This window comes from Labrus bergylta, chromosome 1, assembly GCF_963930695.1.
Source record: "Labrus bergylta chromosome 1, fLabBer1.1, whole genome shotgun sequence".
Classification (NCBI taxonomy): Eukaryota; Metazoa; Chordata; class Actinopteri; order Labriformes; family Labridae; genus Labrus; species Labrus bergylta.
This window is the reverse complement of record NC_089195.1, coordinates 29,148,316-29,161,054: the sequence shown is the minus strand read 5'-3', so window position 1 is coordinate 29,161,054 and position 12,739 is coordinate 29,148,316. Positions and strand designations below refer to the sequence as shown.

Sequence of the window (12,739 nt, the reverse complement as noted above, 5' to 3'; positions counted from 1 at the left end):
TGTGGTGAGTAACGAGACAGCTGTGGGATATGAAGACTTTAAGTTCAACAAAGACAAAACTGTACGCTGTGAGGTCGAGAAAAGTGAGTTTTATAAGAGCCTACATAACCGCTGGTTGCGGCGAGCAGCTTGAAAGTACATTAGTTGCTGCTAGCTTGACTAGGAGCCCAGTTTCGACAAAGAATGCTCTGAAATGTTTCACGTCAACACCAGCCTGAGTTTTCAAGTGTTACTTTTCACACTGTTTTCATTGATTAATGAATTTAAACACGAGAGAAAAGTATTTTCTAATAAAAATGAGGGCTGCAAGATATGAGAAAAACATGTCATGTGGACTAACAGTGTTAAACATTGCAATGATATAAACTGTGATCAATAAACCAATATTAAAGAGTGCATATAAGCTACCACTCACATTCTGTTCATCTGCTGCTCTTAATTTTTTTACACAATACCTGTGTTTGAACATGTTACTCCCGAAACAAAAAATAAATACACTTGACTTTTTTTCACCACAAAATTGTCGCCATTAATCAGAGGATATAAAGCTGGTTGCTAGCTTTAGCTGTAGCTGACTGCATCAAAATAGTGCTAAAGTATGTTCATTATACTCACCCCTCCATCAAACAGGTAACATGTACACATGCCGAGAGAGAAAGCTTTGCTCGCGTAAATGAAACTAAACTCTACTACCTCATTTGTTGCGATAAAATCTCATATCGCAATTTTGCAGCCCTAATTAAAAACTTACAATACTGGATGAAAGGCTAACCTCTGTCAACAGACTTGTTCTGAACTCATAATTAATAATATCTGGTTGATATTTCCACTTATTCACTTGATCAATAAACAAAAAGATACAAACTGAACTAAAACCACAATATGCCCGTTTTTGCACGTCTCATAACATCCCTCCACTACAGACTATCTGTAAATTGTCACTATGAATAGAAGATACAATGAACATAACGTCTTTTAAATGACTATAAATAATAAATCAGGAGTCAACAAATCTTAACATGAGCTGATGCCTATACTGTGTGCAGGCTGGTTGAGTATTAGGCACCAGGGTGAGTGTAAACAGTACAGTATAAATAACACACCTCTAAAAAGTTATCAAAATCATGACTGTACTGCCTTAAGGCTTTTTGTGGGTGTGTGTGTTTGTGTGTGTTGTTTTTTTATAGCTTAGAGGATTGTTCATCTGGTTCAGCGTCTGACTGTGACAACACTTTAGTCTGCAGGAAGTCAGAAACAAGTGGAGCTACAGCTTCAGGATTATTCAGATGGACGTGATGATCGCCTGGTATCTTCACCACGGTGTGCTGAAAGACAGAAACAGACAGATCATTAGGCAAGTGTGAAAGATTATAAGAGGCTTTTAAAACCCTTCAAAAACATTCAGCGCCACTTGGGAACAGCACAAGGAGAGAAGAGTTTGGGATCTAACCCTTACGTGGACTCCAGGAGAGGAAATACCCACAGGGGAGATCTGAGAACTATAACCAGAGGAACGCTAAGTGAATTAAGTGAATCCGACCTCGGCCCTTTGCTGCATGTCATCCCCCCCACTCTCTCCTCCTAACATTTCCTGTCTCTCATCAGCTGTCCTATCTAATAAAGGCAAAAGACCACAAAAGAAAAGTCAGACATCCAATTGATTTTCTCTCACCCTCTGACTTGGAAAGAAGCCATAATTGGCGTCTTACAGTTTGACAACATTCTGTTTTCTATTCCTCATCAGCCGCATTTGACCACGATCCAGTATGTAGGTCAGCGCTGAAGTTCTCCGCTTTACAAATTTCTGCTGCCTCTGAGACACTGAGCTCATACTACGCTGCTACTTTACATATATGCAGCTTTCTGTCTTTCCACTAGGCACGATTACACACAGAGGCTTAACAGCTAAAAATAAGCACGGAGATGCAGACTGTAAAAGTACACTTACATTTCTGTCCCTATAGGCCTGTAGAAGTGCTGATATGGCTGTCTTCTGATTTGTTGCTTTAAGGTATAATTTGTCAAAGCCCGCCTCTGCTCTGAAAAGACAAGAAAAAGACGACGTGGTCAGTTACAAAAACGTACAGTTCACTGCAGCAGCATCGAGTTCAGCACATGCAAGGAGGAAGATATGAGATATGAGAACGTCTTACAGAATAACAAGAACAGAGGCTTGTATCTTTGAGTGCAACTCCACACTCTGCTCCAGACTGATGCGTGCTATGTTTTTCTGACAACAAAAGATATATGATACAGAAACATTATGGGCTTCATACGTACATAAATTATTTTAAAATATGGAAAGGTAAAGGGTGCTGCTGAGCAGAAGCCTACCAGATTAATACGAAAGTCACGAGAGAACATCACCCCTATAAGAGAGAAGTATAGTTTTGTTATAGGAGAAACGTTGTTCTTTTTGTTTTTGCTGTGAGGAGGGCTCATAACAAACATGTACCTCCTTCCACTTGAACTAGACCTCGCTCTAAGAGGACGTGCAAAGACTGTTCAGACAGATTCGGGTTTGCAGCCAACAGCCTGAAAGCAACAACACAAAAAGGCTTATATTTTACAGCAGTATGACACATGTGTTGGATTTGATATTTAGACATCTTTAAAAAAAAACAAAAAAAAAACCCTAAATAGAAAGGTGTAACACCTCTCTGCTGCCTTCTCATAAGTGTAAACCCTTCTCTTGTCCTCCTCTGTCTTTTTCTCATACTGAAGCATCTCGTCCATCCCCTTCCTCATCACTTCAGGAATTTCTTTCTGCAAAGAAAAAGACATAAATAAATGATGAGGGAAAGGATTTCAAAGCAACTGACACAAGAGATTTATGCACAGCGCATCTCGATGTGAGATGTTGTTGAACATGAACTCAAAAAGATAAAAACTGTGTCAGACTTTAAGAATTTTATTCATCATGATGCATCAAAGTTTGACACAAGAAGAAGAGAGACTCTATGCAGTCATTTAAAATCTGACGACCACTTTTCGACTCTTGTTATGTTCTACTTTGTCAGTGTATTGTCACCGTGTGATGGCCTGTCTGTGTACTTGTAGAGTATTTCTTACCCAGGTTATCTTAAGAGGGAGTCACTATATCTGTTAAAATGAAAGTTGGATAAAATACCAAAAAAAAAAATGGTGAAGGAGTTGAACAGCTCTAAAGTAAAAATCAGGGACTGTGAACTCAAACTAAACTGGAGGCCACTAAAGCAGCTGTTCTCTACAAAGAGAGCTGCTACAACCATCAAAGCTTTCCCTTTTCCTTCTACTGCTCTGCATGTTCATTAGTAGAACCAGGGTTTCTGCAGGATACGCTACATTCAATCAAAGACTTTTGAAAGCCTTGATTACTCCACCGAGCGCAGTTAGATTAATGTTTACAGTTCTACAATTCATGTAGCCGATGCTTTTATCCAGAGCCGAAGAACATCAGAGCCGAAGCACAACACAAGCTGAGATCTAGAGAGGAGGAAACGACGTCAGAGCAAACCAACAGTGTATGTTTACTGTCATACTGTCGAGGTATGAGTGAACTGAAACCATTTATCATCATTTTACTTCTACCTTTATGGGGTTTATAAAGATAATTCCAAATGAAAAGCCTTTAATTTAATGTGACCTGAACATGCGGAATAAATGCATGAAAAAGAAATCATCAAAAATGTTTCGATGTTTCGCTGCTCAATGTAACATGCAGCCCTGTTGTCTCCCTCCTCCCTCTACCTGCTGCACAAAAGAGTGAATTTTATACTCAGGGAGGAGGAGGAGGTTAAGAGGAGCAGGAAGAGGAGAGAGAGGGGCACACACACTCTCTGTGCAGCATGTGGTGAAGAGTGTTTGTTTCTCCTTCTCACTTTTTCTTCTTTAGCCCAAAGTAGTTATTTCCCTTTTTCCACGCATGTTTAGATGGCTGGGTTTTGTTTCTTTGAGTTTGGGCTGAAGATCACCAGGTGTGCCTGTTTTTGATCTTTTGTTTTCCTATGGTTAGTTTTATTTCTTAGGTCTGTGGTTCTCAAACTTTTAGACTGCGTACCACCTCCGAAAATATCTGGCTCTCCAAGTACCACCGTTATGGCAGACGTTAAAACACACTGTAGGCCTATTTCAACACACTTTTCATGCAGGAGGCAAATGTATTTATAAAAAGAATATTATTTATTATTGACTGCTGGCAGCCACGCTGTAGGCCTACTAAGGGCTAGCGCTAGAACTGGCACTTGAACTCCACACAACTCTGATATTTGCCCAAATCAAAAGAAGTGCAGAACAATAAAAATTAGAACTTTATACCAACAACCTGTTTTAGAAAATTTAGTCTCCAGTGTTTCCCACACAAAGACGATAACTGGGCTCAAGTTTATTTCCGACCTGTTCTTATTTAATTTCTAATTTATTCATAAAATTTCTGCGTGTGAGAGAGAGCGAGAGCAGGCGGGAGAGAGAGCGTACGAGAGAGTGCAGGCTCCGTGCAACCAGAGCCTCTGTATTATAAGTCTCTGCGTTCAACATAGTAAAACTCCCTTTAAAAAAAAAAATCCCTCTCGACTCCTGAAGAGAGTTAAGACAGCAAAAGAGAGCAGAATCACATCAGCTTAAGAGCAAGAGAGAGAGAGACAGATAGAGGGTGAGTGACTGTCCGTACAGTCTAAATGTATCAAAACTGAAGCTCCTCCTGGCTCAGTTTTAAAAATTTAAATGTACAGTTGCTTGCAGCCGATTCTGTTCTGAACTCCAATAAATAACAGAATATCTGTTAAAGTAGGCCTACAGTTGTTTGCTGTTGATTCAGTACTAAACTCCTATAAATAACGGAAAATCGAGTGGAACTTTTTAAAAACGCGAGGCGTACTCCTGTTGTTGTTTATGTCTGTGCGCGCGAGCAGAAATTGAGAAGATTAAAGTTGTTTGTTGCAAAAACTAGATTAATTTAGAGGGGAAAACATACCATAACTACCATAGTTTGAGAACCACTGTCTTAGGTAGTTTTAGGGGAAGGTGTTGAGAGTGACGGCCCATTGGGTAGATAGCTCAGCACCTTTCCATCTTTTGTTCTTTTTTGGGTCCGGGTCTCCAGTCCCTTTAGGCGTCTTTGGTTTATTCTTTACATTTTGAGTATTTGGGGGAAAAATCCTTAATAAAGCCCTTAGGTTAAAATCTTAACATCCTGTGTGGCGTCCCTCTTTTGATATGTTTTTGGTCTCCATGTTTTTTAGTTTGGTAAGTTTTGGTTAAGGATGCTAAACTTGACTGTTGCTCATCATAAGAAGATGAGCTTTCTGACTTTATGCATATCTCAATGTACAAACCACTGCAAAGACGATCGTCACTTTTAGCCTGTAGATGCAAAGGTCTCTTGACGGGGATTTAAAGCAACACAGTTTTGTAAATTCAATTACTCCATTCTTCTCAGGCAAACTTTACGGGATGTTTTGTCGTATGCAGACAGTTCAATACGATGTGAAATAAAAACAAACCCTTTCTTGTGACGGTTTTGAAGCAAAGCTAAAGAAGTAAACAATAACCTCTAAATTAAAACAACAGTAAGACTGAGTTCTTATCCTGTGAGAGAACTGCTACAGTTACCACGCAGCCTAATGAACAGCCCCGATGTGACTGTTGTCTGGGGTCTGAAAACCGTTTAATTACCTGATCTGACGGGAGGAATCCATAGGAGTCCAGCAGCACGATAGAATCCACCATCTCAGGATACAGCGCACTGAACTGTGGAGAACAATGTGAAGTAAATAACACAGTAGAATTAAATAGTCTCCACAGAGTCGGTTCACTGTGTGAAGAAAGAGTAACAAGGTGAAACAGCCTGTCATGACTCAAATCACTTACCATTCCAGCAATATTACCGCCTGAAATTAAAGAAAGAAATGAAATGTCCGTCTAAATATCTCTTAATAAAAAAGCAAACTCATTAAAAGAAACAACATTTGAATTGCTGTCGGTGTGCTGTGAAGCTGCACTCACCCATGCTGTGACCGATGATGGAGAACTTGCTCCACTGCAGAGCTGTGGGAGTTCATTTCACAGATCATTAACCAGCGACAGTATCACATCAAGGAATAAAAACGACAAAGATAACCTCACTGCTGTGGTTTTAACTGCAGTACAGATGCACCAGAGCTGAGGCTGAAAAAAAACTTCCATGAGCGTGAACGCACCGTCGACGACTCTGCGTACGTCCATCACATAGGAGGGAAAGGCGTAGAAAACTCCAGGAGGACGATGTGACGACTGACCGTGGCCTGCCAGGTCCACGGCCACATATCTGTACTCTGAGAGGAGGGAAACGGAGAGGGATGGAGTTTTACCAGGTTACCTTATTATCCATCAGTTGTGTTAGCGCTACAAATGTAGGCTACTGAAGCAACACTACATTAAAAGTGGTTTTCATTGCCATAAGAGGAAACGTTAAATTTTGAATGAAATTAAAATTGTAATTAAAAAAATGAGGATGGACCATGTTTTTGCTAACCTCCATGGGACCTCTTCACGTGACTGGACACCAGAAAGTTTTCCCTTGTGCCCCCCTTCGTGGACGGCCTTGATAACCGGCATGAAGGGTCAAACCAGAGGGCCTGTTTTTCTTCATTTTGTGATAACTTTTGTGGAATATATTCAATAAATGGCTTGAGTGAATGTCTGACCGGCAGCAGGGAGAGTCTAAACCCTGAAGCCGTCATGTACCTTACCTACCAGAGAGTTTCTCATGGTGAGACATCAATGTTTAACACTTCTTAAAGAACTACTGGGACAACTGATCTGCAAAACGTAAAGCCAGGACACCTGTGTTCACTGGCTTTTAAAATAAAGCGAGAGACATAAACGACCGCCCATTGTCAGAAAGTAATTTTCAAAAAGTGTGAAATTTTACCCGCGTTCTTTACATTTTGACAGGCAGCAGGAGTAGCTGACCACATTGAAATAAACTATTTCTCTAAAGGTGTTTTGTTTGGGGAGTAATGAGCCTCGAGGGAAAACTTTAGGACCTTGTTATAAGCCTGAAAAACAATCTAACTGAGGGTGCCGAGAGCAGTGAAAAGCTTTTAATAAGTTCATCCATTCAACCAAAAATAAATACCTTTAGGTAGGAAGGGAATGAGGGTGTTGAATGTACCACAGTTATCAGCCCAGCCGTGCAGGCACAGCACAGGACGACCATGATCAGGACCCCAGACTCGACCTCTGATCTCTCCCCATGGGACCGGCACAGAGAGCTCTGAAACTGAACATGTAACACACGCTGGGTTATGAACATTTAAGAAACACTCTTTTGTCATCTACCCTCTTTGAGTCTGAGGAAGATCCTTGTTTCTTTAAGACGAGCCGGGCTCTTGTTTTATAGTTTTAACAGAAGATTGTACCCTAATGTTTCCACACTAGAAGATTTCTAATGTTGTGAAAAATATTTGCTGGGAAAAAAAGTTCTTTACTTCTTTGGAATTTTTTTTCTCTCTCTGCTGAAACAGTCATCTTACACACGTTCATATTTAACAATCCCAAAACTGAGCTAATGTTTTGAAAAGTAACTCAATTCTTAAAGTAGAAATCTTCCTAACATTGTTTGACAACAGATGGACAGATTTTTATTAATCTTTAAAAACAAAAAGCTACTTCACCATGACATTGGGGGAAATTGTGATGTAAAAAGTGACTCGCTGTAAATCCATTAAGATTTAACTATGTCATTTTTGCTCCTAATATCCATTTTCCAGCTCAGTTTTTGCATCTATAAATTTATAAAATAATGAAAATGTCCTATCTTTCATAGAAACGTGTTTTACATTAATACAAGACAAACAAAAAAAATAAAATAGAATTCAATAAATTTAGTATACTTGCTTTTTAAGATTAATAGAAAATGCTCACAATAAGGGATCAATAAAAATGTTTTGAAAATATTTCCTACAAAATGGAAATATCTTTGTCTTCACTTTGTGTGTGTGTGTGTGTGTGTGTGTGTGTGTGTGTGTGTGTGTGTGTGTGTGTGTGTGTGTGTGTGTGGGCTGTATTTGTGTTCGATATCGATTAAGAAAAGGACTGGATCGTTTTCAAGTCTAAAATTAATTTTAAAAAAAACAGCTTAATCACTACGAGCACAGTTTGATATCAGTTCTTCTCCAGCTCAGGTTTTTGTCCCTACATTTAAAAAATACTGAAAAAAAAATCTATCTTTCATAGAAATGTGTTTTACATTAATATGAGATTAAAAAAATAAATAAAAATAATAAAAAATAAAAATAAAACAGGCCACAAAATCTGTCAGGAATAAAAATAAAATAAAACATGTATGAAAAATATTTAGTGAAGACACCTACATCAACATTAAATTCAGTATACCTGCTTAATTAATATTTAAAAGCACGATGCTTTGATAATAATAATAATAATAATAATAATAATAATAATAATAATAATAGGGTTAGGGCTCAATAAAAATAAATCAATAAATCACTAAATGTTTTTAAAATAATTAATTATCTATAATCTATAAGTTAAACACAAACAGGAGCACAAAAGTTTCAGACAAATGGAGAGATATAAAAGTTTACTAACCTGCCTGAGTGACAGTCCGGGTTTGCAGATATCTCACGCCTTTCATAGCTTGCATCATCTTGAAGAACACCTGTGACGTTATAAAAATATTAAAAGGTTACAAAATATTTAGGTAAGAGAAAAGAATCTCGTAATGTCTTTGAGCATGAATCTTCTTCCAGTCCTTCTAACATAAACTGCAAACTTCCGGGTGTCGAATAATCACGTGACACGGTCTCAGACTGTTATTGGATAAGAGAACACAGTTTTAACCTCTAAGCGTGAAGAGGAGGCGGGGCTTACCTTTTACACGATTACTATTAGCCAACAGAATGGGACCTAAAACTCGACCTAAGGTATGCAAAGTCCTCAGGTTAGGCAGAAGACACCTGAAGCTGAAACGTGAGGTTGAATTAAATAATAAAAGAGTGTTAAAGAGTCAGGATTTGAAAAATAAACCCAATTTAGAATAACACAGAACTTTAAAAATATTCTCAGTGCTTAAGATAGTACGACGGAGGATTAGGGCCACATAAAAAAAAAAAAAAAAAAAATTAAATTTACGAGATCAAAGTCGTAAATTTACGAGAATAAAGTCATAAATTTACGAGAATAAAGTCATAAATTTACGAGAATAAAGTCGTAAATTTACGAGAATAAAGTCATAAATTTACGAGAATAAAGTCGTACATTTACAAGATCAAAGTCGTAAATTTACGAGAATAAAGTCATAAATTTACGAGAATAAAGTCACATTTACAAGATCAAAGTCGTAAATTTAGGACTTTAATCTCGAAATTTAAATTATTATAATTTTTTAACATGGTCCTAATCCTCCGTAGTAAAATAGCCTACGGATGAACAAAAGTTCAAGTTTAACAAAAGTAGTAGAGAAGTAAAGTTTGCACCATTGTCTTTAGGCTGCTGTCATATCACTGTAAATCTTTGAGTCCACAGTGGGTTTTAATTCTTTTTAATTTTACATACTTTATTAATCCTGGTTTACACCGTTATTGAGAGACACGCCTCTCACACACTTAAACCTGAAATGCACACCAACAGGACCTGTGGACATGCATTAGTGGAGAGATGTCAGAGTGGGGCTGCTAAACAGGGAGTGCTCCAGAGCTGCTCAAAGGCACCTCGGCAGTACTCAGGAAGTGACCTGGCATCTCTCTAGGAGCCAGAACAACTTCCATATTTTGGTCCGCACAGCTGGAACACACCTGTTCCCAACCCAATTTGCTACAGGCTGAGCTGCGGTCGCCCCAAAATGAAATCCTGGGATGATTTATTTATTTATTTTTACAAATAATCAGAAGAATGCAGCTATAAGAGTAGTGTAACCCATCACAGAATAAAGTTTCCGTCAGACAAACTGATGATCAGTAATTAAAAAAAATAAATGAAACTAATCTGCAGTTTTTCCAACAAATGTTTGAAATGTAATATTTGTTATTCAGACAATTATATCAGGGCATATAAAAGGTGCAGCGAGATGAAACAGGAAATCAAACACACTGGTGTCACGTAACCACATCAAACACATTTTTCCAGATTACAACGAGAGGTGTTGTTGACATTTGAAGAGACCTGTGGCGAGATGGATGGGAGGGCTGGCATTATTTTAATCACAGGACAGAGGAGTATAAAAGATCAACTTTGGGAGGTGAGAAGAACTTGGTGTTTATACGCAGGACATTTCACTACTTTGCAGGTAGGTGCTAAGTCTTTTTTATAAAGGTTTTATAACCAATAACTGATTTAATGTGTTCAATTAGGGTAAAGTCTCTTAAAGAGAATACAAGAGACAGAAAAGGCACTTCAGGACTCATTAGAGCAGACAGAATGAAAAATTATAATAACACATATATCACTCTGCTTTGTTCCTTCGGCATGAATTCAGGATGCACAGAAAAGTCAAGGTTAAATGTTTACTTTTTTACTACAGTTGTTAGTGTCAAGTTATAAGTTTGTTCAAGAGAAAAAAATATTGATATTTATTACCAATGGGCAGCCTTTAAAGCATCGAATCCAGCTGATATTCCTTTACATGAATTCAGCTGCATTTCACTGAGGTCATGTTACAGAGGGCAGCTGAGGTCATAGATCTGATTCACAGCCTGTAACAAAATCTGTTTTTATTCCTCAAATCATTTTTTTGGTGTTATTTTTTTGATGATCTATTCCTTCCCCTCCTCAGATCATGGCTGACTTTGACACGGTTCTGAAGTTCTGGGGTCCAGTGGAGGCTGACTATGATGCCTACGGCGGCCTGGTTCTGAGCCGGTCAGTCACTCAGGAAAGATAAGATTACGTTCTCTGTTAGTCAGGTCATCAACTGGGCTGGGGCCATGATTCCTGAAGTTACAGACTGATGACTGATCTTTAATTTTAACTCAAATGTTAAATGATGTCTCTCTTTGTGGCCTCCGTTGGTTTATTTTTCAAATATTTTGTGTTGCCTAAGTTTAAAACATCATGTAGGACATGACCTCTGTGTAATCAGTGGTAGCTAAAGTCCGGGGCCCGGCTGTTTAAAATATTTTATCTCGAAAAAAAATGATCCACATTTGGTAATTTAATACACTTTTCCCTGTAATACAATCTGAAATCACCCTTCTGCTTTCTGCAAGATGATCCTGAATTTTTGCATTGAAGTTATCCCAATCCTACTCAAAAGTTTCAAACACAACAAACTACAGATCGTATCTTGATTAAAAAAAAAACAGTATCGGGTTTACCTGGTTTTATCTGATCAAAAAGCCCTTTTTTGGGTGCTTTTGAACACCAAATTTTAGGATTTAATTCTATGTGCTGTTTTAATTATGTTGGATTTCTTTTCACCAACTGTTCCCTGGTGCCCTGGTGTTGTTTTCTCCAGTTTATTGTCCTTTTTTTTTTTAACACAGTTTATTCACAGAGCACCCAGACACCCTGAAGCTGTTCCCCAAGTTTGCTGGCATCGCCAGGAGTGACCTGGCCGGTAACACGGCCGTTTCTGCCCATGGTGCTACTGTACTGAAAAAACTCGGGGAGCTGCTGAGGGCCAAAGGCGACCATGCTGCAATCCTCAAGCCCATGGCCAACAGCCACGCCAACAAGCACAAGATCCCCATTAATAACTTCAAGGTGAGGGAGATGACCACAAAAATATTATAATGCATCTGTGATGTCACCAATTGGTTTGGGAAATACTGTTTAAAAGAGTTTTGCGATCACCCGTTCTTTGGAGCCAAATGTGACCAAATTTGGATTTTTTGGAGGTTTTGTGACAATATAAACTGAGCTTGCAACTAGCAGCGAGCCGGTCAGTCAAAGCTGCCGTAGTCTTGATTATGTTTAAAATTCAGCCTGAAAGTAAATAAAATGTGTGAGATTTTAAGATAAACTCCCGTTCAGTTGACATGAATGAGTAAACATGACAAAGTATCTTGTACCTGGCTGTAAACATGTTTTGCTTTTGGCATTTTAATATGGTCTTCTTTGGGGATCGACTCACTTTTGAAGCCAACCCTAGTGGCTATTAGATGAACTGCAGTCTTTATTACTTGTCACAGGCTCAAGTTATAAACCCTGAAAGGTGCTGCTTGATCTTTATGTTAAAGAGTTGCTTCTGTTGCATCACATTTCCTGCGTCCTCCTGACTGCTTTTTAATAAGTTTAATCACCTTGGCCTTTGTTTTCTCACCAGCTGATTGCAGAGGTCATTGGTAAAGTCATGGGGGAGAAGGCTGGACTCGACGCTGGCGGGCAGGAGGCCCTGAGGAACGTGATGGCTGTCGTCATAGCTGACATGGAGGCCAATTACAAAGAACTTGGCTTCACCGGCTAGACATTCTAGCGCAAAGCTTTTTTTTTTTTCCATCTGCAAAAGCTGTGTTCAAAATCAAATGGTTTGATTGAAATAAGAAATCACTTAAGACTAAAAACATAATAAAGTTTAGAAAAGGGAGATTGACCCTGTTAAGGATTATTTAATGTTTCATGACCACATACTGTAAACACTTATCATATATTACCAATAAATCACAAGTAACTGCACTCAGCTCATTGTTTTATTTTCAGGTCTCTAAGTTTTGTTCATTTTGTGAATGTAGAATGTGACATAAATTCAACATACTTGGTCCCTATAATGAGAAGAACAAGTGCTCAGTGAGGAAACCCTTCGTCACAATTATTCTACCGA

The 12,739-nt window shown here is 38.5% G+C and overlaps 2 protein-coding genes across 3 annotated transcripts; one reads left to right on the top strand and one right to left on the bottom strand.

Moving 5' to 3' along the window:
- Positions 1 to 74: 74 nt before the first annotated feature.
- Positions 75 to 8,768, bottom strand: serhl (serine hydrolase like). 2 transcript variants are annotated; one of them, XM_020647665.3, is made up of 12 exons: positions 8,572 to 8,767; positions 7,097 to 7,240; positions 6,177 to 6,290; positions 5,983 to 6,024; positions 5,848 to 5,867; positions 5,653 to 5,727; positions 2,657 to 2,766; positions 2,456 to 2,535; positions 2,335 to 2,369; positions 2,154 to 2,230; positions 1,949 to 2,039; positions 75 to 1,325 (listed from the first exon to the last, which is right to left on the bottom strand). In XM_020647665.3, the coding sequence occupies exons 1-12, from the start codon at positions 8,627 to 8,629 to the stop codon at positions 1,182 to 1,184; spliced, it is 990 nt and encodes a 329-aa protein (XP_020503321.1). In that variant the 5' UTR covers positions 8,630 to 8,767; the 3' UTR covers positions 75 to 1,181. The 2 variants fall into 2 exon arrangements, with proteins under 2 accessions (XP_020503321.1, XP_065814618.1); XM_065958546.1 differs by lacking the exons at positions 2,154 to 2,230; positions 2,335 to 2,369; positions 2,456 to 2,535 and having other exon boundaries at positions 8,572 to 8,768.
- Positions 8,769 to 10,163: 1,395 nt separating this feature from the next.
- Positions 10,164 to 12,594, top strand: mb (myoglobin). Its single transcript, XM_020647691.3, has 4 exons — positions 10,164 to 10,267; positions 10,754 to 10,839; positions 11,463 to 11,682; positions 12,245 to 12,594. Exons 2-4 carry the CDS (start codon positions 10,757 to 10,759, stop codon positions 12,383 to 12,385), a joined length of 444 nt encoding a protein of 147 aa, XP_020503347.3. The 5' UTR covers positions 10,164 to 10,267; positions 10,754 to 10,756; the 3' UTR covers positions 12,386 to 12,594.
- Positions 12,595 to 12,739: the final 145 nt, after the last annotated feature.

Bases quoted from the DNA above. Each gene is read 5' to 3' on its own strand.
- serhl (XM_020647665.3), bottom strand. From the start codon at position 8,629: ATGATGCAAGCTATGAAAGGCGTGAGATATCTGCAAACCCGGACTGTC. The intron at 5,868-5,982 runs GTGAGTGCAGCT...CTTTAATTTCAG, and splicing joins CATCATCGGTCACAGCATGG to GCGGTAATATTGCTGGAATG. The intron at 2,231-2,334 runs GTAGGCTTCTGC...TTTTGTTGTCAG, and splicing joins GTGACTTTCGTATTAATCTG to AAAAACATAGCACGCATCAG.
- mb (XM_020647691.3), top strand. From the start codon at position 10,757: ATGGCTGACTTTGACACGGTTCTGAAGTTCTGGGGTCCAGTGGAGGCT. The intron at 10,840-11,462 runs GTCAGTCACTCA...TTTTTAACACAG, and splicing joins GGCGGCCTGGTTCTGAGCCG to TTTATTCACAGAGCACCCAG. The intron at 11,683-12,244 runs GTGAGGGAGATG...TTTTCTCACCAG, and splicing joins TCCCCATTAATAACTTCAAG to CTGATTGCAGAGGTCATTGG.